A 24296-nucleotide genomic window follows, 5' to 3' on the forward strand; every position below is an offset into this window, starting at 1 on the left:
GTGAGTCTGACCACCCGATCCCGTTCGTCCCCTCTTACGACAAGCATGGTCGCTTTTTATGGCAAGCATGGGTTGCTGAAGACCTATTCTGCCTCGGATCTTCACGGGTCGGCAACTATATGTAGCCTCTGCTACACACTGAAAAAACAATAGGGTGGCCCTTTTTCTCAAGTGTTTCAAGTTTGTTATTTACCATTCATTGTTACTATGACACGTATGGAGTGAAACAGTTACACAACACTGTTATTATTGTTCTTCAGAGTCATGAAGGAATCAAGGATCTGAACAGAAGAAGACAAGCAGGTAGATTGCAGTATTTTTGTGAATGATACAACATGTCTAAATTCTTTACTTGAGCCTTAATGCTCGCATCAGAGGGGATATTGACAGGTACATCCCCATTGATGCAGGTTATAAATCTCATAGTAGTCATAGCAACCTGATTGGTCTTTGAATGGCATTTAGAAGTGATACGCATAAGGAAGAGAATTTATGGATGTCATCTTTTTTATAATGATTAACACAACATTTCGGAGTATATACTTAGTCCTCCATCAGGTGAATAAATGCTATGAGGTAGAGAACATATATATGTACCTGTAAGAACAACAAAGTAACAAAATAACAAAGGTGGAAATTTAATACGGGAAGTCATTCGTTAATTTGCGCTGATAGGTGATTAGCCACGGACAGATGGAAAAGTGTCTTATTACTTTTGTTGTTCTAACAGGTACGTTTGTCTGTCCTCTGCTTCACAGAATTTCTCCACCTGATGGAGGACTAAGTATATACTCCGAAATGTTGTGTTAATCATTATAAAAAAGATGACATCCATAAATTCTCTTCCTTAAACTAATCAGTGTTTTTTCTAATTTTTGGAATGACTTTTCATTTAAATTGTCTAAAACATGAAATAATGAATATCTACATGACTATGTTCACCGCTTCCTGATGGAAAAGGGTTGCCCAAATGCAGATGGTGCCTGCACTGTTGAGAGTGAACATGTTGTCCCCTATACCATGTACACTGGAGAACAGACACAACCAGTGTCTATACTCTGTTTACTGCAAAACTGTAGCAATGAAATGCCATAGAGATATAAATCCGAAAACAACAATTTGTCTTAAAAGGCATGAAAGTTGTTTGTTTGTCCATACCAACTTGTCACCATAATTTAAGACTTTGTCATGAAGTAGAGAAAATATTGTTTAACAAGTTATCATGTAATTATTGGCGTTTCAATGCCTGTTGTTACAAGGGGGTCTACACAATAAACATAACAGCTGAAGGGCATCACAGAAAACAGGGGTAGTCGCAAAACTTCTATAATCCCTCTCTTTTATAATTAATTCCCGTCACAACATTGTCAGTGCACCCCTCCAACTTGCAATAATCATGTATGTGAAATACCAAGGTTTTCAAATCACCTGTTAATTTCATTCATTTACCGTATTGTAATGATATGTTTAGCTGGTTCTGTTTGTTTTATTATTTGCATTTGAAATTAGTTGAATAGCAATACCAAGCACATCACTAACATTGCTTTGAGAATATTTTAGCTTTGAGAATATTCTAGATTCTCATTGTATATTCCGTTTAATAACTACTACAGAAAGATATGCTTCTGATTTAGACTTTAGATTTGAGACAGTAGTGGGTTGGCCCAATGCGCTAATATCACATGCGAATGTAGGGCTGTTCAGTTTACAGTGTAGATCTCCTTGTAACAACAGGCATTGATGCACCAACAATTACATGAGAGTTTGTTAAACAACTTTTTCTCTAATTCATGACAATATCTGAATATTACTTTAAAAAAAACTTCCCAATGTTAATATTGCCCCAGTGGATGTAATTGTAGCCATTGAAAGAATTATTTGCAAAATGTCATGCGGTGTGTAAGAGTTCAAATACAAGTAACAAAAAATATTTTAACTACATTTAATGCAAAGGTGACATTCTTGGCATGTTATATAAAATTTCTGCCATTTGACATAATATTCCTGGGAATCGACATATTATTCCTGGTGGGTTTTTTAAATTTGGTCAGAGAAATAAGGCATGATGTCAATCGAGGTTTAATAGTACTGACAATAATATAGACTTGGATGGCACAGCAGATTAGGATGCTACACCTCTATGCAGAGTAGTGTCCCTTAGCTATCAGGATTCGCTGAGATTGGCCCTGGCTGTTTAGCCCAGCCTCAGTTGTTTACAGACTGCTGTAATAAACCTGGAATATTGCTGACAGTGCTATTAGCAAACAAACAACATCAAAGGTAACACCAAAGGTAATGTTTCTTTCATGCATTGCTTTCAGTGAATCTGTGATACTCATCCACTACCCTACCAGTCTTTCTGTGACCGTGTGACCATCTGTGATTTCCCAAGACTGTCTGTGATATTACTGAACAAACATGCTGTCCAGCACACCAAAAATGAAGGTAAATATACAGTAACCATGACAACTGTGCTCCAACATTAGTGGTAGACCAGCAACTAGGGGGCGGTGGGGTAGCCAAGTGGTAAAAGCGTTCGCTCATCGCGCCTAAGACCCTGGTTCAATTCCCGACATGGGTACATTGTGTGAAGCTCATTTCTGGTGTCCCCCATCGTGATATTGCTGGAATATCGCAAAAAGTGGCATAAAACCATACTCACTCACTAGCAGCTGGGGTGTAAATACAGTTAACTGGAGTCTATGAAAGATTCAAATGGTTCTGACTAATTGTCTTTTAGTATATATTTTTCTGTTAATCAGACCAAAATTTTCATGAAAAATACACGGCAGGTCTTAATGTAAAAAACTTGATTTAACTTGCACCAGGTGCATGTAGACATGAAAACCGACTTGCGCCAGACTAAACCAGGTTGCACCCTGGTCCCATAAATTTATCAAAGTTGAAACATAGGCCAGTCTGCTGCTAGTGTCTCAAATTAATGACACATTGCTGTAAAACGCAATAAGAACACACATAACCTTGAAGTACAGACAGTTTGATGATGTCAAGCCTAAGAAAGCATGACAGCTTACACTCAACACAGGGATTAGGTATGTAGTGTGGTAAATAAAACTTAGGGGTACTGAGTTTGTTCAAACATTAATTTTGTTTGGACAAGTAAAGGTTTGTCAGAGAGCAAAAAAATTTGACATGCACTTAGTGCATGTAGACATAAATATTAGCTTGCAGTTTTCCTAAAATGGTAGCACTTGTGCGTGTTTTATATAGCTAAAGGGAACAATGACTTGTGCAAAGATCTGAGGACATCCCATTCTGGGTCACGTCAGGCCGACCTTGCGTGATCTTTGACCGACCAATAGAATGACCAATCAGAAGGCAGCTTTCTCGTGCTTTATGGCACTAAAATCAACTTGGCGACTACGCTTTGAAACATATTTTGACAAATTCCCGATTACAAACTTGAAACCTAATCAAAAGAACATTCTGGAATGACTAATAGATGGTCTAGATTGTATGGATTCAGTCCCAAAACCTGTGACTATTGTTGGGATTACCCCGTTTTAAAGTTTTCGAGGTTGTATGATAAGAAATCACATTCCAACTGTCACTTTCATGATCTGGTAAGCGACGGTCTCATTGGTTGGATGAAAGGTCGTTCTGACGTGACCCTTAATGGGATGTCTTCAGATCTTTGTTTAGCGGTAGCTCATGATCTGATACGTATCAGGATGCCTTGCTCACAATCAGATACGTATCAGGATGCCTTGCTCACAATCTGATACGTATCAGGATGCCTTGCTCACGATCAGATACGTATCAGGATGCCTTGCTCACGATCAGATACGTATCAGGATGCCTTGCTCACGATCAGATACGTATCAGGATGCCTTGCTCACAATCTGATACGTATCAGGATGCCTTGCTCACGATCCGATATATATCAGGATGCCTTGCTCACAATCAGATACGTATCAGGATGCCTTGCTCACGATCTGATACGTATCAGGATGCCTTGCTCACAATCTGATACGTATCAAGATGTCTTGCTCACGATCAGATACGTATCAGGATGCCTTGCTCACAATCTGATACGTATCAAGATGTCTTGCTCACGATCTGATACGTATCAAGATGTCTTGCTCACAATCTGATACGTATCAAGATGTCTTGCTCACGATCAGATACGTATCAGGATGCCTTGCTCACGATCCGATACGTATCAGGATGCCTTGCTCACAATCTGATACGTATCAAGATGTCTTGCTCCTGATCAGATACATATCAAGATGTCTTGCTCACGATCCGATACGTATCAGGATGCCTTGCTCACAATCTGATACGTATCAGGATGCCTTGCTCACAATCAGAAACATATCATGGTGCCTTGCTCACGATCCGATACGTATCAGGATGCCTTGCTCACAATCTGATACGGTCTTGCTCCTGATCAGATACGTATCGCAGCCCTTGCATATGCCTTCATCTGTGGTGCATAAGCCATCTTGTTAAGAGAGGACGGCCAAATATCCAAATACCGGAAACACTGACGATTTACAGTTGGCAGTATCAAGTATGGAGCAGTGGGTGAAAATATATACATTTTATTTTAAATTTTCATGTACAAGTTAGTGTTTGGTGTAACAGTTATAAAATCAAACATTTAAGATGAGAATCAATATTTTTTACTTAGTGTGTAACAACTCACAATTCACCGATGCATCAGTGTATTGTCTAACTACTATTTATCATGAAGTGTGATGATAAACTAGTGATTAATGTAATGAGCAACATCCCACATCTTTTGATGACATTGATACGTAACCGACAAAGCCACCCACTTTACCACCCAGTCCATTTAAACACCTCTGTGAATAAGCAGAGGGTTATCTTTTTTACCATTTCGTATCTATAAAGTTGATATTCTAAATGAAGCACTTATCATTGTTTTTGAATGTCTCTTCAAAACAATATTTATGTTTAGTGTTCTGTAACTACCTCAAGGAAACAATGAGATTCCAAAACAGGGAAAGGGAGATAACTCTTCTAACCTATGTGAAAGTGGAAAAGAGATTTTACAGCACTTCATCTGAAACAGTAATAATTATATCAGATTATTATCATTGGGTTGGTTGGTTGGTTTGTTGTTTTATGTCGCACTCAGCAATATTCCAGCTATATGACGGCAGTCTGTAAATAATCGAGTCTGGACCAGACAATCCAGTGATTGACATCATGAGCATCAATCCACGCAATTGGGATCGATGTCATGCATCAACCAAGTCAGCGAGCCTGACCACCCAATCCCGTTAGTCGCCTTTTACTACAAACATTGTCGCCTTTTACAGCAAGAATGGGTTGCTGGAGACCTATTCTACCCAGGATCTTCACGGGTTGATTATCATTGGAACTAAACAATAACAAAGATATATATTATAAGGTGACATGCCATGATATGGCTGAAATAATGTTCGAACAGTGTTTAGATCATTTCCCTCATTTTACAAACTTAATTTTACTTTTGTTTTTCTTCGTAGAAGCAGGAACCTGTATTCCGAACTCCGATGACTTACAGCCCCCGTCTTGTCGGCAACAAACCTGTCCCATCACCATCACGCCAAGAACTCTGGCGCAGACAGCTGGGATTTGATGATAATGGTAAGACCTTGATATGCTTACCTCATTGATACATATCACAATACTTGTGACTCAAATTTGAACCATTGTTGCATGAAATTCTCTGCTACATATTGATGTATGTGTTGATTTAAAGGTGTCTTAGTATTCGTAATTGTCAGTTTTTAATCGACAATTTGTGAAATCTTGCTGACATGTTACTGTGCTTTATGACAGATCTTGTGTTCCTAATTACCGCTAATTACCAGTTTTGTTCCGGTAAAATTAGGCTTGGACCAGTGATTCATGTGACAGCCAGTCCCTGTGGACTGGCAAATAAATTACCTTATAAATCTTTGTTGTTGAACAATATCGCAATATTCATATGAGTATATTTTACGAATGAAGACAGCTTGTCTGTGACCATTAGGGTTACCATCCCTTTGTCTATTTTTAGTTGGAAATGATAAAAATTAGGGGGGGACTGGTAATTTTTTGAGTTGCCAGTCCACCAGGTTTGGCAGTTTCCAGATTTGAATTAGTCCCCAGCAACCTATGCTGGTCGTAAGAGGCAACTTATAGAAAATGGTTGTTAAGTTGGTAACTTGGTTGATTGGATAGATACTCACAATATCAATCACTGGATTGTCCAGGGTAGAATAGGTCTTCAGCAACCCATGCCTGCCGCAAAAGGTAACTATGCTTGTCGTAGGAAGCGTCTAACGGTATCGGGTGGTCAGGCTCACTGACTTGGTTGATGCATGTCATCGTATCCCAATTGCGTGGATCGATGCTCATGGTGTCAACCACTGGATTGTTTACAGACGGCCATCATGTAGGTGGAATATTGCTGAGTGCGGAGTTAAACAACAAACACTTCATTGTCTGGTTCAGATTTGATAATTTACAGGTCGCCGTCACATGGCTGGAATATTATTGAGTGTGGCGTTAAACAAGAAACAAACAAACAAACACTGTATTGTGTGGTCCAGATTCAATTATTTACAGTCTACCATCACATAGCTGGAATATGGCTGAGTATGGCATTAAACAAGAAACAAACAAACACTGGATTGTGTGGTCCAAATTTTATTATTTACTGGTCGCCGTCACATAGCTGGAATATTGCGGATTGCGGCGTTAGACAACTAACACAAACATCACAACATCATAAAGTAATTATTTAGTTAATTTGTACTCTATATTCTTGACATTCAGTGATTGAAGTGTTGTCAGATCTGCCGGACCAGTCTTTGTTGGTGTGTTGACTGTGTGTTACCACTAATCAATACAGCATGAATGACAGGCTATGATTGGTCAATTAGCGTGTTTCCCCCCTGTCACCTGCTGTGACTGATGGGACTGTACTGTTGTGACCAGGTGCCTGCTGGAACCAGCAGTGATGACGCCAGGGTTTTCTCAAGCCGCCGGACTGAGATTTATGTTTGTGGAAAATGCAAACAAGATGTTGATAATGATTGACAATTATCTGGACATTCTAAGAGGCCTATATTCAACCCCACAACTGTAGCATATGTAAGAATCCCAAATTGGCATTTAAGATATCTCAATTCTATTAAACAAAAAATTGAGAATACCTATTAAAAAAAAAAGAAAAAAAGTTCTGCCACAGACACATTCTTTGATAAATCCCTGATTAATTTATATTATATGAATGAAACACCACAGTGATAATAGTAACAATATATTGTTGATCGCAAAATATTTTGTCATTAGAATATGTGTCACATACAAATTTGCTGAATTGTTTTGTTTGATAAGTAGTCTTGACTATGGTTTAAGGTTTTACAAACATGGAACTATCAGATATGTCTTTGCAAGATGTAATCTATTTTAACATCAGTTTCCACATAGTAAAGTTTTGGTTAATTACGTAAAGACATGTAAGCCTGTGGTTTGCTTCAGCTGATTTCTGGGGTGGTCGGGTAGCATAGTGGTAAAAAGTGTTTGCTTGTCATGCCGAAGACCTGGGGTTCGATTCCAGACATGGGTACAATGTTTGAAGCCCATTTCTGGTGTTCCCCCGCTGTGATATTGCTGGAATATTGCTTAAAGCGGCGTAAAACCATACTCACTCACTCACTCACTCACTCACTCACTCACTCACTCACTAACTCACTAACTCAGGTTATTTCCACATGTCACTCCACAGGGCGGACCAGGGAGGAGGGGGTCATGGAGTTTGACACCATAACACACACCCCACCCCACCCACCAAGCACCTGCTTTTGACCATAAGATGAATAACATGGCCACCAATGACATGAATCCCTCAAAATCATAGTTGTGGTAGTGTTGGCCATCTTCCTGAGGCAAGGGAGTTAACTGAGTATAATAGTCTAGTTTCCACCCTTGCCGAACTAGACTAGAATTTCATAGAATTTCCAAGTTATGTCATGTTTTTGCTAAACGAGCGAGTCTATGCATAGTCCAATCAAAATCGCATTACAAAATCGACATCCGGTTTGTAAACTGCACTGCAGATTTAGGTTGATTGCAGGATTTGAAAAGTATGTGTACCTCAACTGGGCATCGACAGATATCCAAATATTTTCATGTTTTCAATCAAGGTGCTCAAGTAATTTGATCCACTTCGAGATGTATAACCTGTTTTGTAACAATAAAGAATGTTATATGAATATAGATTATTGATCAGATCATCTTGACTGGGCGCCGTCATTTTGTTAAAAGCAAATGCATGTAATATGATATGTGGAATCTGATTGGTCAGTAGGAGGGACAGAAAAGGGACATAACTCAAAATAGCCTCTGATGGTGCTACAATCAAGCCACAAAATTCCAGCCTAGTTCGGCAAGGGTGAAAACAACTTTGAAGTCAGTTAACTCCCTTGCCTCGGGAAGATGAGTATTGACATACTCGTGTACATTTTTGCCTCCTTGTAAAGTGACTAATCCTAATCTTATTTACACCCAACTTAACCCATAAGTGTTCAACTCAGTCTGAATCTCCAGCAGTCATTCTTATATCAAGGACAGCAGGATCAGGAAAACAAGAATCTTTTTCATTATCCTTTTGTTTAAAAATTAATTCCACAATTTAGACCTAACTCAAGTGAGTGCACGCATCATGGACCAACCGACACAGGGATTATAAAGTCATTGACTCAAGCCAGAGTTTGAGATAATTCAAAACGAGTGGTGCATACATATGGCAATCTCTATTGCGCAAAAAACCCTATATTCTTCATCTCTAGTGACATGATGATGTCACTGTCAAAACCTGAATACCAACATTCTAAATTACCCTGCCATGTGTAAAAAGACTTTCCAACCGGGAGGGATATAATAGTCATATCGCCCTGGTGATCAGTTGCCATTCTCACAGCATGTCATCAGTGACTTATTGAACCCAAAGCCTGACCGATGTTGTTGACGACGACAATGATGCTGATGCTGATGAGCAAGCAATCCCCTCCTCCATCAGTGTTTCTGACCACAGGTGACTCCAAGTAGGATTTGTCAGGAGGGGGATGCTGGACATGTTGTTGCCAGGTGGAATAAACCCGCCAATTTTCAGTTGTTTACTGCTCAGCTTTTTAAAGTGGCAGAACTGGGATCCAATGTAGCACTTGTTACATGTATATATGTATAAACCCAGTATTTCTTTTAATCATGGATACTGACATTATCTATGAATCAAACAAATCATTTGAATCCATGTATTGAACGATTAAAAGCAAACCTTTAGTAGAGAGGATATTTATCATAATAGAATGGAGCTATAATACTCTGAATAATCGAGGATTCAGTTTGAACTGTATTTGAAGACACACCTTTAAAAATTGTCAACTGATCAGATTGCAATAATAAGCAAGAAAAATTCACTGTGCAGAACTGTGTCCTTGGCCATGCCAGAAACCTGTGATTGTGGGTTCAAATTCTGGTTCGCCCCGATTATGTTTCTATGTTTGTCAGCACTATACTCAGGATTTACTTCTGCATTAAGCTGTGATATAACTGGAATACTGTTAAAAGCGACATTAAACCCAACTCACTCACTCTGAAACAGGCCTTTGGTGGCCAATATTGTTCTCAATACAATGGTGATATAATATGCTGGAGAGTCAAGAACATAGTGAAACCCGACCAGGGACTTTGTTTTCACTTCTTTGTGTATGTACAGGCCCGTGAGGCTGGGTGTGGCACTGTGTGGGTGGGCGTGGCACCATGTGTACTCATCCCATCAAATACCCTTCAACCTATTCTGTCCAGCTATGCAGAGATTGTTTACATTACATTCCCGGACACTTTGGGCAGGTGTTTTGTTAACTTTCCATTATACACCTCTGACCTGGTCAGTATTAATGTCTATAAAAGGCAGGGAGGGGTGTTTTGATGTCGTGGTGCTACAGAATTATATCAACAGTCATGTTATTTATTTGCTTCGTGTGTAGATGATGTTATATCTCTTTTGGTTGACCTCTCATATGTCTCATGTGTGTATTTTAGTCGTTTGTCCCAACATGTTTTTGTGATTCTAATGTACAATCAGTAAACTGAACACCTTATTAAAATCAAATTTTTGACTCCGATACAATACCTCGCTGTATGAAGATCTCCATAGGTCGTGTTAGGTGAACTTTGTACTTGACCAATCAGTGTCAAGGCTTCTAAATTCTCTGTACAAGGGAGCAAAACATTCAGGCAAGCATATCTGAATCTGTATCTTGAAACAAAGATAATCTAGGAGTTCCAAACACAAAAACTATAAAGCCATGGTATTGTATTGTTGTGGATATTTTATACATCTTGTTACTGAGAGCGATGGATGTGCTGTCAAGGGTATAATTTGTTCTGCGGCAGGTCTCTTTAGCAAAGACACAATTTCCAAATTGAGGCTGTAGGTAAAGGAGGCTGATGAGGTTTAGAAAACATCTGATTGGCCCAAGAGGCTATGGATCATTGATTTTGATTTGGCGTTCACTCAGGGTTCAACTGACGTGTCCTGTGGAGGTACAATGTGTGAAGCCCATTTCCGATGTCCCCCGCCGGGATATTGCTGGAATATTGCTAAAAAGCGGCATAAAACCATACTCACTCACTCATTCCTGTGGAGGTTTCCTCAGATCTTGACGCAGAGATGTATTTTGTTTGAGTAACAGATCTTGAATTCTTCTTCTAGGTTCTTATTTCATAACTTTACAAACATTGTTCTTGTTAACAACTGTCTTGTGTTCATTTGCAGTCTAAGAAATATGATAAGTCCAAAATAGTTCTTTCTCATTAATGTAGTTTCATGAATCAATTTCAGATTAATTTTGGTGGCCGAGTTGTCTGAGAATTGTGTCCTTTGGGCATGCCACAAACCTATGATCGTGGGTTCAAACACAAACCTATGATCGTGGGTTCAAACACAAACCTATGATCGTGGGTTCAAACACAAACCTATGATCGTGGGTTCAAACACAAACCTATGATCGTGGGTTCAAACACAAACCTATGATCGTGGGTTCAAACACAAACCTATGATCGTGGGTTCAAACACAAACCTATGATCGTGGGTTCAAACACAAACCTATGATGGTGGGTTCAAACACAAACCTATGATGGTGGGTTCAAACACAAACCTATGATGGTGGGTTCAAACACAAACCTATGATGGTGGGTTCAAACACAAACCTATGATGGTGGGTTCAAACACAAACCTATGATGGTGGGTTCAAACACAAACCTATGATCGTGGGTTCAAACACAAACCTATGATGGTGGGTTCAAACACAAACCTATGATGGTGGGTTCAAACACAAACCTATGATGGTGGGTTCAAACACAAACCTATGATGGTGGGTTCAAACACAAACCTATGATGGTGGGTTCAAACACAAACCTATGATGGTGGGTTCAAACACAAACCTATGATGGTGGGTTCAAACACAAACCTATGATCGTGGGTTCAAACACAAACCTATGATCGTGGGTTCAAACACAAACCTATGATCGTGGGTTCAAACACAAACCTATGATCGTGGGTTCAAACACAAACCTATGATGGTGGGTTCAAACACAAACCTATGATCGTGGGTTCAAACACAAACCTATGATCGTGGGTTCAAACACAAACCTATGATCGTGGGTTCAAACACAAACCTATGATGGTGGGTTCAAACACAAACCTATGATCGTGGGTTCAAACACAAACCTATGATCGTGGGTTCAAACACAAACCTATGATGGTGGGTTCAAACACAAACCTATGATCGTGGGTTCAAACACAAACCTATGATCGTGGGTTCAAACACAAACCTATGATCGTGGGTTCAAATACTGGTTTTGCCCTGATTGTTTCAAGGTTTGTCAGCATCATACGCGTGCTCGTGGGTTTCACCAGAGTGGTAAACCAGACACCTGCATCACTTCGGGCTTTCCACCCACATCGAGCTGATGTGCTGTGATGTTACTGGAACATTGTTCAAAGCAGCCCTCAACCCACCTCTATCACTCACTCATGGCATTCATCATTCATCAAAGATCATCTCAGATCTACATCAATTAGATGCTGACACATCATGATATAACTTCTATACTGTACGCAGTGGTGTTAAACTCACTCACTCACTCACTCACTCACTCACTCACTCACTCACTCATTAAAAGCATCATGGACAACTATCTGAATCCTCACAGGGATCAAATTTAAAATGAAATCCCATCCAAGTGCATCCAAACACTGAGTCCCCATTATGAACACCTGACAATAGTGTTGTCAGTGTGACAATAGTGCTTTGATGGTCCAGTGTCTACACAGACTATACACCCGCAGCCCTCTGTACTGGGCTGCCCATCGGTCAGCTAACTAAGAATCCCACTCACAATAGAGCACAAACCCCTCTGATCTCAGGGTAAGGTCAGGTCAGGTACTGACCACAGGTAATCTGCTCAAAATAACCTGTGAAGATCCGGGGTAGAATAGGTCTTCATCAGCCCAAGCTTGCCGTAGCAGGCGACTTTGCTTGTTGTAAGATGTGACTAACGGGATCAGGTGGTCAGACTCGCTGACTTGGTGGATGAATGTCATCGTTCCCAATTGCGTTGATCAATGGTCATGATATCAATCAACGGATTGTCTGGTCCAGATTTGATTATTTACAGACTGTTGTCATATAGCTGGAATATTGCTGGGTGCAGCGTTAAACAACAAAGCAACCAAACCAACCTTACTTTTACAATTACTTATCTGTGACAACAAAGGTCAGGACAAGACAGGTGCTAGAAAGAACATTATTTATATATGTCCTGGGGGGCACGGGTGGCCCAGTCGTCTAAGGCGCCGCGATTCGCTGTGCAGAGTTGCATCCCTTGGGCACGCCAGAAACCTATGATTGTGGGTTCGAATCCCGGTTCGCCCTGATTATGTTTCTAGGTTTGTCAGCACCATACCCGTGCTCGTGGGTTTCACCGAAGTGGTAAACGTCTGGGACATGCATCACTTCAGGCTTTCCTCCAACATTAAGCTGACATGCTGCGATATAAGTGGAATACTGTTAAAAGCGGCATAAAACCAAACTCACTCGTTATATATGTCCTGCCGCACCTGCACATTATGTTTGGTTTCTGTTCATCTAGATGAATTCTTATTTGACAAGATTCACAATTTTACCTATATATTCAATCTTAACCTTTTAATCACACACAATAATTTCCTTAAAATAACCGCTGAGATCTTAAAAGCAATGAAAGTTTGAAATGGTAACATTAGAAAATATGGATACAAATGTTTCTGTCTGTTAATGTGTATAAGTTTGATGTGAAAAACATGATGGACAAATAATATCTGATAGTAAGTGTACAACCACCTTTTTTCAGTCATTCTATAAGAGCTATTAAGTAATATTCTCCACAATATACCATACATTCTTCTTCATCAACTTTATGGGTAATCTTAAACCAATGAGTGATAACAACTCACATACTGATATGCTGATATATACTCAACAAAACAAGTTAGGGATCATGAACATTTTGGGGATATTTTTATGAATTTATGTGCACAGTGTTCACTCAAAAATATCCTCAAAAATATTCATGATCCCTAACGTATTTTGCTCAATATATATCAGTACGATATAATTTGACATCCTCAGTCATTGGTTTAAGATTATCCATAAAGTTGATGAAGCAGAATCTCCCCGGAACACATTCTATTGAGGTGATCTTTGTATTGAGTACTTTACAGTCATATTACGCCCCTTCCGATACATTAAGCTTTAAGGCCAGGCGGTTAGGTTGTATATTACAGCCTAGGGTGATATAGACGTGGTGTATGAGTGGCCAGCTGTCAGGGGTGATATACGTCCATGCAACACCCATGTAATGTCCCGTAGATAGATACAAAGTGTTTTATGTTCCTTGATATACCGTAGTTCATCAAATAGAAGCGTTACAGAAGTAGAAGGTAAAGGGCTTTTCAAGCTCTTATTAAGAATTGTTACATGTCAATTAATTTGTGAAACTGTAGATTAAAAATAAAAAATTAATTATTCTAACAAAATATTTATAAGCACCATTTTATTAAAGCTAAGGAAATAAAATAAGGGAATATTAACCTTAGTAAGCTTTACTGAAGGTAGATAAGCACAGGGGTAAGGAGAACAAAATAGTGTTAACACTATTTATTGACAAGATACGATATTTATACTCATACAATATGCATCAATAGCACATGATATTTGATTAATTGTTTTACTAACTACTCAGTGTACACAAGATAGAGTATTGAAATAATGTTTGTTCATTGAAATTTTTATTTAATTGATTTTAACGTAGTTAAAATTTTAAGGTCAGTATCATCAGTGGCTATTTTTCTCGAGGAATTACGGCAGGCATTGTTGAGATAAGCATCAGTACAATCTAGCCTTGCAGTTGTGTATTGGGTATTTATTATTCAGTCCAGTTTAGGGAAGATTAGTGGATCATCCAGTAGTATTACAGTGTTGTACACACTAGGGGATTATGTGTTGCTAGAACTGGTGTAATCAGGCCTAGGATTTCTAACACTTGTCACATGTTTATGAAGATCATGGCAGATTGTCAACTAATGGTCTATATCCTTCGGTTCCCAGTCATGGTTGTGATTGAATTGTTCCAGATAACTGGATTTGCTGATGATTCACTGACCCAATATAACAGTTCTATTGACGAAGACATATTCAACGGTTCAATAGGTGTTTTTCTGACTCAGACAAGGTACTTAGCAATCTACACAGCGCCTGGTGAAATGAAACACTGAGTATTCTGTTAGCGCCAACAATTACCATCACATGGTTAATCACAGAACTAAAGTACCACCAGGGATTTATTTGGATCTGCACAGATGATGTTCAACACTAAACATGCTGCAAATGCTGTAAGGGGCGATTTATGGAATCAGGAGATGTAGCTTGTTGACTTGGTTCTTGCTGGTCATATCCTATATGTATTTATGATGCTCCTTGTGTTAACCACTGGATTGCCTGGACCAGACTTGATGATATACAGACCGCCTTCACTTAACCTGAATATTTATGAATGCAACAAAAATAAAATAAACCAAATGTCAGTTCTTGTTAATATACAGTAAACTACAGGTATAATAAACTCAAAAGGACCACTAATTTTAGTTCATTATAACCCAGTTCAAACCCATGCTAGGGGCGGTCGGGTAGCCTAGTGGTTAAAGCGACTGCTCGTCACGCCAAACACCCGGGTTTGATTCCCGACATGGGTACAATGTGTGAAGCCCATTTCTGGTGTCCCCCGCCGTGATATTGCTTGAATATTGCTAAAAGCGGCGTAAAACCATACTTACTCACTCAAACCCATGACAAACAACCAGGTGGCTTGTAGGGCTGGGACGAGTCCACATTTTTACTACCCAGGTACCCACCCCCCTGATTCTCAGGAGATACGTACAAAATGTCTGACTGGGAATAGTTTGACCATAGCCCAGGACAAAATGTATTTAGATACTAGATACATGTATAAAACACTCTGGTCATGCACACTGAAGTTGACAGAAGTTTTATCTTTATTCAAACATGAAACATACAAAAGTCAGAAGGAATGGATATACACGTAGTCACATGACTAACATCGGGTAGGGGTAGTCCTCTGGGTACCCGGGTCCTTTTCAGTACCAACCCGACCCGAGAACCCAAGTTACCCGTCCCAGCCCTAGTGACTTGGTGTTCAAAATAAGCCTACTTTGGACAGGGACGTTATGTTGTTGTGAAGCCTACTCTCCTTGCTCCCCCTAACCTTCTCCCCTCCTTCGCCCCCCTCGCACAGCCCAGGCAGGGGATGTCACACATGGGTACCTGGGCTTAAGACACCACACAAAGATAAACCTGAACAAAAATGAGTTTTGATAAATTATGACAACCACGTCCTACAGTGTGAGATTGACAATGATGAGAGGAATGTGGCTATTCACTGGAATATACAAAAGGGCTTTGGCCAAAGAAATGCATAAAGGTTTTTTTAAAGATCAGAAGTGTGTCTGTAAAATGTTAGTACTTGATGCACCTTCCTTTATTTAAGTAAGGATTTCTTAACTATATTTTTTTTTCATCTTTATTCTGATTTAATATTGTGTATGTGCCTTTGTGCTGGGCTATGTAGCTTAATGCACTAGTGTGCTGTGTGAACAAGGCCACACTTGGCGAATGATTTGGCCCATCGGAGCCAAAAACAGAATATCGAAATAGAGGCTTAAAAGTTTAAATTACTCCTTATGCCTGACTGCCCTATCTTTCATGATGTTGATGGATGGAAAAAAAGAGGTACAGCTACAGAAATCTAACATTGCCATTTTAAATGTTAATTCATAAGTTGAAATTAATAGTAAATAGTCTGGCCACTGGAAACACAAACCTAAGAGAATAAACCTTCTACCACATTAGGTGCGTAGTTAGCTCCTCACGCCGAGAGGCCTGGGTTCGATTACAGACATGGGTACAATGTGTAAAGCCCATTTCTTGGTGTCCCCCGTCCTGATATTGCTGGAAGATGGCTAAACACGGCGTAAAACCATACTCACTCACTCGGATCAAATTACACTGAAACAGTGAAAACACAATACATTTTAAATTGAATTAGAAAAGATGACATGATTGTGTTTTTGTGCTCGAGGCCTTCACACATCAAATGAGATTGGAACCTGTACGACATTGTGCACCCAGAAATATGTACATGTAATTTGATGTTTGTGGCCATTTTGATAAATATTTTATATTTTTGATGTATGTCAGTATAGTGACATCTTGAACAGAATCAGCATTTATTATTCCCCCCTAAACCATGTGTAAACGAACTGATCCTATCATATGGAAATGTATTATAAAAGGTATTGAGCTCGACAAATTTTGTTTCATTTTGACCTGTCCAAGTTAATTGTTAGCGAACATCTTGAACAGAATCAGCATTTATTATTCCCCCCTAAACCATGTGTAAACGAACTGATCCTATCATATGGAAATGTATTATAAAAGGTATTGAGCTCGACAAATTATGTTTCATTTTGACCTGTCCAAGTTAATTGTTAGCGAACAATGTGAAGACCATAAAACCCAATGCTGAATCTAAAGTGCTTTTGACATGCAGACATACCAGGCATCGATTTCACTCTATCCAAGATGCACCAGTGCAGGTAAAACATTGCAAGTGCAGGTAACTTTTATTGCCAGGTTGCACCCAGTGCAGGTAAAACATTGCTAGTGCAGGTAACTTTTATTGCCAGGTTGCACCCAGTGCAGGTAAAACATCGCTAGTGCAGGTAACTTTTATTGCCAGGTTGCACCCAGTGCAGGCAACATTTCCCACAGCAGCAGTTATATTTGATAAAAGTGGAAAACTTAATTCTTTTAGAACCGGCTGCAAATCTTTTAGAATCCAGGAAACAAAAATTCATGAAAATAGTTAAATACACTGGTGGTCTGGATGCAGTGAACTTGCAGAACTAATTCTTCACAATTACAGCTAGGACAGTCACTTATGAGGTTACAATCACATCAAACAGATACTTTGAAACTTTTAAGGTAGTTTGCTGGATATGATCAAGATGTTAAAAGCCGTATACAGATTTCCTCAAAATAAAATACTGTAGGATATTCTCAAGTTTGATTTCTTTTTGGATTTATTTAAAATCCAACATAATTGAAAATACAGTGTTTCAGTTTATGATAAAATGGTGCAGCCAATATTTTGGTGGTGCAACCTGATTAATTTACTCGGTTGCAACATGTGCAGGTGACAAAATGGAATGAAATCATACCCTATATACTGGTGGAGGTTCAGGAGACATTATCTGAATTTAAAATGAATTTTGAAATAAAAAAATTTAAAAATCAGAATAGTACCAGTATCTTAAAAAGTTCTTAGCCAATGGTTACTTGTATTCTGTTCACGAAAATATCTTTGATTAAATTTACAATAATATTTATTGAGAGGTAGGTGTTTGATGTAATAAGATTAGAGGAATGTAGTTTCATTTCTATACTTTTACGTAATATAGAGTTCATCAGTAAAACAAGAAAATAATTTGACTTGGGATTTAATAAATTAATTATTCGATACCTGTATCACTACAAAACAGCCTGCCCCTTACATCAGTGTATTGTAGAACATTAGGAGGAAGGTGATTGCAGTATGTTACCTTCTTTCTTTACCTTTGGCCCATCAGGTAAACTAGTGGTTAAAGTGTTCGCTCATCATGCCAAAGACGATTCCCCACATGGGTACAATGTGTGAAGCCCATGTCTGGTGTCCCCCACCATGATATTGCTAAAATATTGCTAAAAACTGTGTAAAACCTCACTCACTCACTCACTCACTCACTCACCCAAATCCCACCCAATAACTCACTCATTCACTTGATAAAAGACACCATGAACAAAATCTTACCAAACATTGATGCTTCATTTGAATCACACCCCTTAACAGTTACTGTACAGAGATACCTTGAACAGTTTGTTTTAAAAATATATTTAGAATAACATTCCTCTGCCTCACATTCCTTTTAACCCTGGATGAAAAAGTAATAAGTAATTTATTGTGGCCTTATATGAATAAAATAGTTGATGTGTTTCATGAGATTACAGCCATCCTTAAAAAAGGGGATGCATTGGGGTTTTTTCATAAGAGATCAGTGTGTTCAGATATGAAACATTTAACTGCCCATATTTGGTCATGTTTATCTCAGTCTCACTAAGTTAAACTTAGTAGACACTCCTAAGCATTTTTGAATTTTTTAAATCAAGACATCACGCAGTTAATTGCATTCGTTTTTTACAGCTGGTTTTGTTTAGAAGTGACGAACCTAAATCAACAGTTTAAATGCAGTTGCACACCCCACCTGTCAGGTAAATGTTGCCGACTGCATGTTAGGTGCACACACACTGCATACTTTCACTCAGACACGTAAATCGAAAATCCCCCGTGTTTTAGTCAACCACTTCACGATCACCGCACCCTGAATTTGTTCTAAGGGTATCTTATCTAGATAGTAGCTGAAATATCTGTGTCAATAGGGTGGAGAGAGTGATCGTTCGAGGAAGGGGTTTTGTATTTACATTTGTCATGCGTTAGGGGTAAACATGATTGACAGATACAATAGGGAAGCGAGCGAGAGGTTTACCCCACACACAATATGGATGGGTCGGTCCACTTTTTCTGAGAGTATTATGTGGGTGGATATAAAGTAGGGATCAGTTTGCACCCTTGTGTCAGTGTATTTACCAGAGGATACATGTTGGTAAATATTACATGCATCTATCTTATAGATGAGAAACTTATCCCAATCCATCTGAAATTGGAATTTGATTTTCTCATATTTATAAGTCAATTTTGAACAGGGGTTAACATATTTTTTTTTCTAATATGCATACAGCCTTAGAATGATCATATTTTAGAATCTAGCAGAGCTACAGATAAGCAGTGTATTTGAGTAAAATACCCCTAAAAAATATTCAAAACCCAATTACTTTCAATTGACTTGCTTACAGAAACACATGCATTAAATGAAATTGTAAATACCCAGTGAAGCTTTTTCAGCATGCATACAACAGAGCTAATTTCTGAAACACAGTTACAAGTTAATTTACTTTCCAAGTCAAGCCTATATATTTAGAACTGTTATATACATCTAAATTCTTCTTCCTCTTTTTTAAATCTTAAAATGTTAACTGATTTGGGGCAAACCCCAATAGAGTGATGAATAGATGAGTGGAAAGATATTGGTTACCAAATGAAAAATGTAATAAACCAATTAAAATAGAAACCCTAGAGTAAAAACTCAAATGCTCAAAAACTTATCTGGAGCTCTGGACTAGTAGAAACCTTATTTCACTAGTCCACAGACTTTGTAGCATTTTCCGTCAGCCTTATTCAGTTCCAGTGTGTGGTAAGCATCTAGGACTGGTTCAGACTTATAGCCCTCAAATGTACAAGTCAATGAGACGTATCACTGGACTGGACCAGTCCTCAGCACCATTTGGTAGTCTTGGGCTAGCGGACTAGCGTGGATTGTTAGGGCTGTACAAACCAGTGGGAACACTGATGTAGAGTTTCATGCTTGTATCATTTGAACAATTCCCTATGTGTTGTGTCTTTATCTGCCCTTCTATGTGGCGAACCTATTGAGTGATTTATTGTTTGTATTGACTGAATAAACAGCAAACATGTTTTGTCCTGATCTAGGTGAAGTGATTGTATGTTCCTAAATTGTATTATTCATTCATAAAATATTTGTCATTATTCTAAATTTTCACACTTCTGGTGTCCCCTGATATAATATGGCTGGAATATTGCTAAAAGTGGCTTTAAATCTCTCTCCTCCCACTCACTCACTCTAAACTTTCATCAAACATTTTTATAAAATTATATTTTATAAGCACTAAGTTGTAAGCTTGAAAACAAATCTACAATAGAATCTTTTCTCTAACATGAAAAATTGCTTCGCCATTGTTGTCTAACAAAGGAATTAAAAAATCAATAACGTTAGAATACTGTCAATAAAAAATGTTTCAATTTGGGATGATAGTGCCTAGCCAACTATGATGATATCATGTTTCCAGCCTTTGGCTTCAGCCTTTGGCTTCAGCCTTTGGCTTCAGCCTTCTCTCTGCAGCATGAAAAATATGGAAGTGATACCTATGTTAGTGTTCACACTTGCTCATCTGAAAATACTATCACCCATAAAGATTATCTCCTGTCATGCCCGATCTCCCCTGCTTCAGACGACCGCCCATCCACGCCTGGCAGCTACCACGACCCCTACTCAGACACAGACACCGACCACGAGGATTCTGGGAGATTTGCAGGTATGAAGTTTATCCGTCTTATGATATTTATCCGTCCAACTCTTGTGATTAAGTATTGTCACTGATGTGTAACGGATTCGCTACAGAGAGTGAGTGACCTGATCCCCCTACAGGGAGTTAATGGACTGGCCTGTGCTGCATCATGTATAGTAAAGGATCAGTTTGGCTAGAACACTGGAGGGGAGTGGTAAAGGCAGTGACAGGCTCGCGATAGCCTGGATTCGGACACTGTGCACTTCTTTTTGGATAATCATTTGTTAATTCTCACAAGATGGTTTTTGGAGTCTATCGCTATGACTACCCATCCGATCCAGCAGGAGGATTAGCTAATAATTATCAGAAGAAGTTGTACATCATCGGCGGCGTGCATGATAACACAGGTGAGATTGAATTTACGCGGGCCACTCCGTATATGATTCATCATTCTCCAATCAATCAAAACATCCCTTTCAATATAATGTCTTGTCGATATGGACAGATTTTCTCCAAAATATCAAACAGATATATATGTCATGTATGACTTTCAAACAGACGTACATTACAATATCACAGATTTATAACAGCTATTGTATCATATATAAATATTATATCATATTTCATATTTGCTAAAATTGTTGTGATAATTTATAATAATAAATTTGTATTAAAGTCTGATATATACCTGACATGAATATTATATATGTCATGTATGCAGATCACTAAATAACAAAACATCAGCCTAACAGACAACCAGGCTCCGTTATCTCACAACAGATCACAATTATTTCACATTCCCTTCCATAATTCAATGTTATGTTATGCCGGAAAAAAATATCAGGAGGACCGAAAGAAACCATTCAAACAGCATTGTTGTTGCAAAGGTAACCCGTCCAGCAAGTTTGAATGAAGTTCACCCACACAAGTCCGGGTTAGATCTTGTAGTCATATTCTAGTCACCTGCGTCTCATGAAGCCTCTGATACTGCCTATCTATTATAAAGTCTCTCTCACTTAGCAGGAGAAAGGAAAATGTCAGTGTATGCAGCAGGGGAAGCTTGAATAATGCTTGGGGTGACTTGTTATGTTCTTCTTTGTGTTTATATTCATGATGGTTCTGGGGTTATATAGGGATTTATTCCACCCCTAAGTCTGCAGCAAATGTCAGTATAAATACCCAAAATGGATTTATGAATTCCAATTCATGTTAATATTATAACTAATAATAGCCTTTGTAGAGAACTTGTATTTCACTGATAACACGACCAGTTTAGAGGAAAAGGCTTTAATTCTTAGATTTACATTATTACATTGAATGCAATGTTAAAATATCTCTGAATTGGGGAAAATAAGAACTTTGAACAAAATAATGGGTTTTTTTCCCAATTTGGCTGCAAGGGGACTTAGTTTAGAATCGTAGCTAGATGGGTGTGGTTTGTCAATGATGACACGGCCATACAGACATCCGTGATGTTGGTGTAATAGCTGGTTCTACCATATGGACCTTATTATGAGGGGGCTGTGATATTGTGCTTCATTTTAAGCAAAGGATGTTGGGAATACATTTTGTGCTATTTGCTGTGGTTTGATGGCCAACCATGAACAGATGGTGTTGCTGAACAGGTCCGACATGGAGCCGTTAGTATGGATGAAAACATTGATCAGAGATGTGTTGTGACGCAAACAGTTATACATTGATGACAATTCACGGTATCAATATTTGACATCGATACTGCTCATGTTTTCAAAGATAATTAACATGGTTAAGAAAATTCTGATAATCAACACATTTGGCATACATGTACTTTTCAAATGACATTACATCGATGACAGTAAGAATATTAGAAGCTGACATTGCTATCACTGAAGTTTTCAAAGATATTCAGAGATCATTGATGAAAAATACCTTTTCTTTATGTAGTATTCACACTTCAGTTCTTTTCTATCAGAATTACGTTGTGAACATTGTACCGTATGTGACCGTAGATAAGCTGATCTCATACATAAGCCGAAGTATTAACTTGGTCCTTGAAATCTGTATCAAAATGTTATGTGCAGTAAATAAGCCGGACCCCCAACCTATAATGACGTCTCGTCATGACCTGTCATTGGAAATAGAATATCAACAAGTCTGAATTATCATGATTATGGAAGTTAATTGTGTTGTTACACCATCTGTGATTAAAAGTGTTCATTGTATATATGGACTCATGTTTGTAATCTATGTAATCTATTTTACTGATTTTAATCAAATTTTCATTCAATAATATTTACATTAATTTCGGTGTCTATCCGGTACTTACAACTTCCGTGCAATATGGCCGAATCCTCACATATCTTATCAGGACCCTTTGTGTTAAATATTATAGGGGCCTCTTGACTGTTCAACAAAGGTAAAACCCTACATCACCGTAAGGGACTGATTTGTCAGCACCACCCCTGTGCTCGTGGGTTTCACCGAAGTGGTAAACGTCTGAGACCTACATCACTTCGGGCTTTCCTCCCACATTAAGCTGACACGCTGCGATATGACTGGAATACTGTTAAAAGCATTACGCCCAACTCACTCACTCACTCACTCACTCACTCACTCACTCACTCACTCACTATAAGGGACTGGCCATTTCATAGGTGTATTTTGTTTGGATTTTTAGCAGACAAATTGCTCCCTTCCTCTGGAAGTAATACCCAACGTTATAGTGTGCATCATACTGTGCATTAAGCATCTTCACATTGACATAATTCTCCATGAGTTTTTATGTTTACTTGTGTGAGAGTATATTTATCACTGGCTTCATTAAACAACCATTGTCACAAGGTACTGTTACAAAACATTATTCATTAGTGTGCCCTTTTTACATATTTTAATCGGGCCATTGTGATGTTAACCCTCAAAACTATAAAATACTCCCCAGTGGAACTAGTAATGTTATTCTGTGTCATCATGTCAGAAAACCAGGAACTCTGCATTGTGTGAAGATTTTGGTAATGACGTCATGTGTATAGACAAGAAACTGCCTCCGTAGTCCGGAGAGCGGGAGGAGGTATGGGGTACGATCCCCAGCCGTGTCATACCAAAAGACTTTAAAAGATGGTACTTGTTGTTACCTTTGCTGGCACTCGGCATTAAGGGGCTAAAACAAGGACTGGTCGGCTTGGAGTCAGTATACTGTGTCTGAGTGGGGTATTCATGTTAAACTGTGACATGGTATCTCAGGGGGCTAGCACTATAAAATCGGCATTAGTCCAGACTAGTACAAGCAGTTACACACAACACATGCACACCTGCACGTCGTTATATAAGTGCAACAATCTTGAACATGTTAAACCCCATGTGACATCACCTGGAAAAGACGAAGTCATATGGAGTAATTGTAACAAAAATGGGAGTGTGAGCTACATCCTGATT

The 24296-nt window shown here is 38.7% G+C and overlaps 1 protein-coding gene across 1 annotated transcript in view; it reads left to right on the top strand.

The window, feature by feature from the left end:
- The first annotated feature begins 2355 nt into the window (after nt 1–2355).
- Nucleotides 2356–24296, top strand: part of LOC139454366 (kinesin-like protein KIFC3) — an 80472-nt gene continuing 58531 nt past the window's right edge. Inside the window, exons 1-3 of the mRNA XM_071236017.1 lie at nt 2356–2445; nt 5499–5619; nt 20829–20912. Coding sequence (XP_071092118.1) covers nt 2419–2445; nt 5499–5619; nt 20829–20912 — 232 coding nt within the window. The 5' untranslated portion in view covers nt 2356–2418. The remainder of the gene's footprint in view (nt 2446–5498; nt 5620–20828; nt 20913–24296) is intronic.

Source organism: Haliotis cracherodii, unplaced genomic scaffold, assembly GCF_022045235.1.
Source record: "Haliotis cracherodii isolate W230 unplaced genomic scaffold, xgHalCrac1.p SCAF_10, whole genome shotgun sequence".
Taxonomy (NCBI): Eukaryota; Metazoa; Mollusca; class Gastropoda; order Lepetellida; family Haliotidae; genus Haliotis; species Haliotis cracherodii.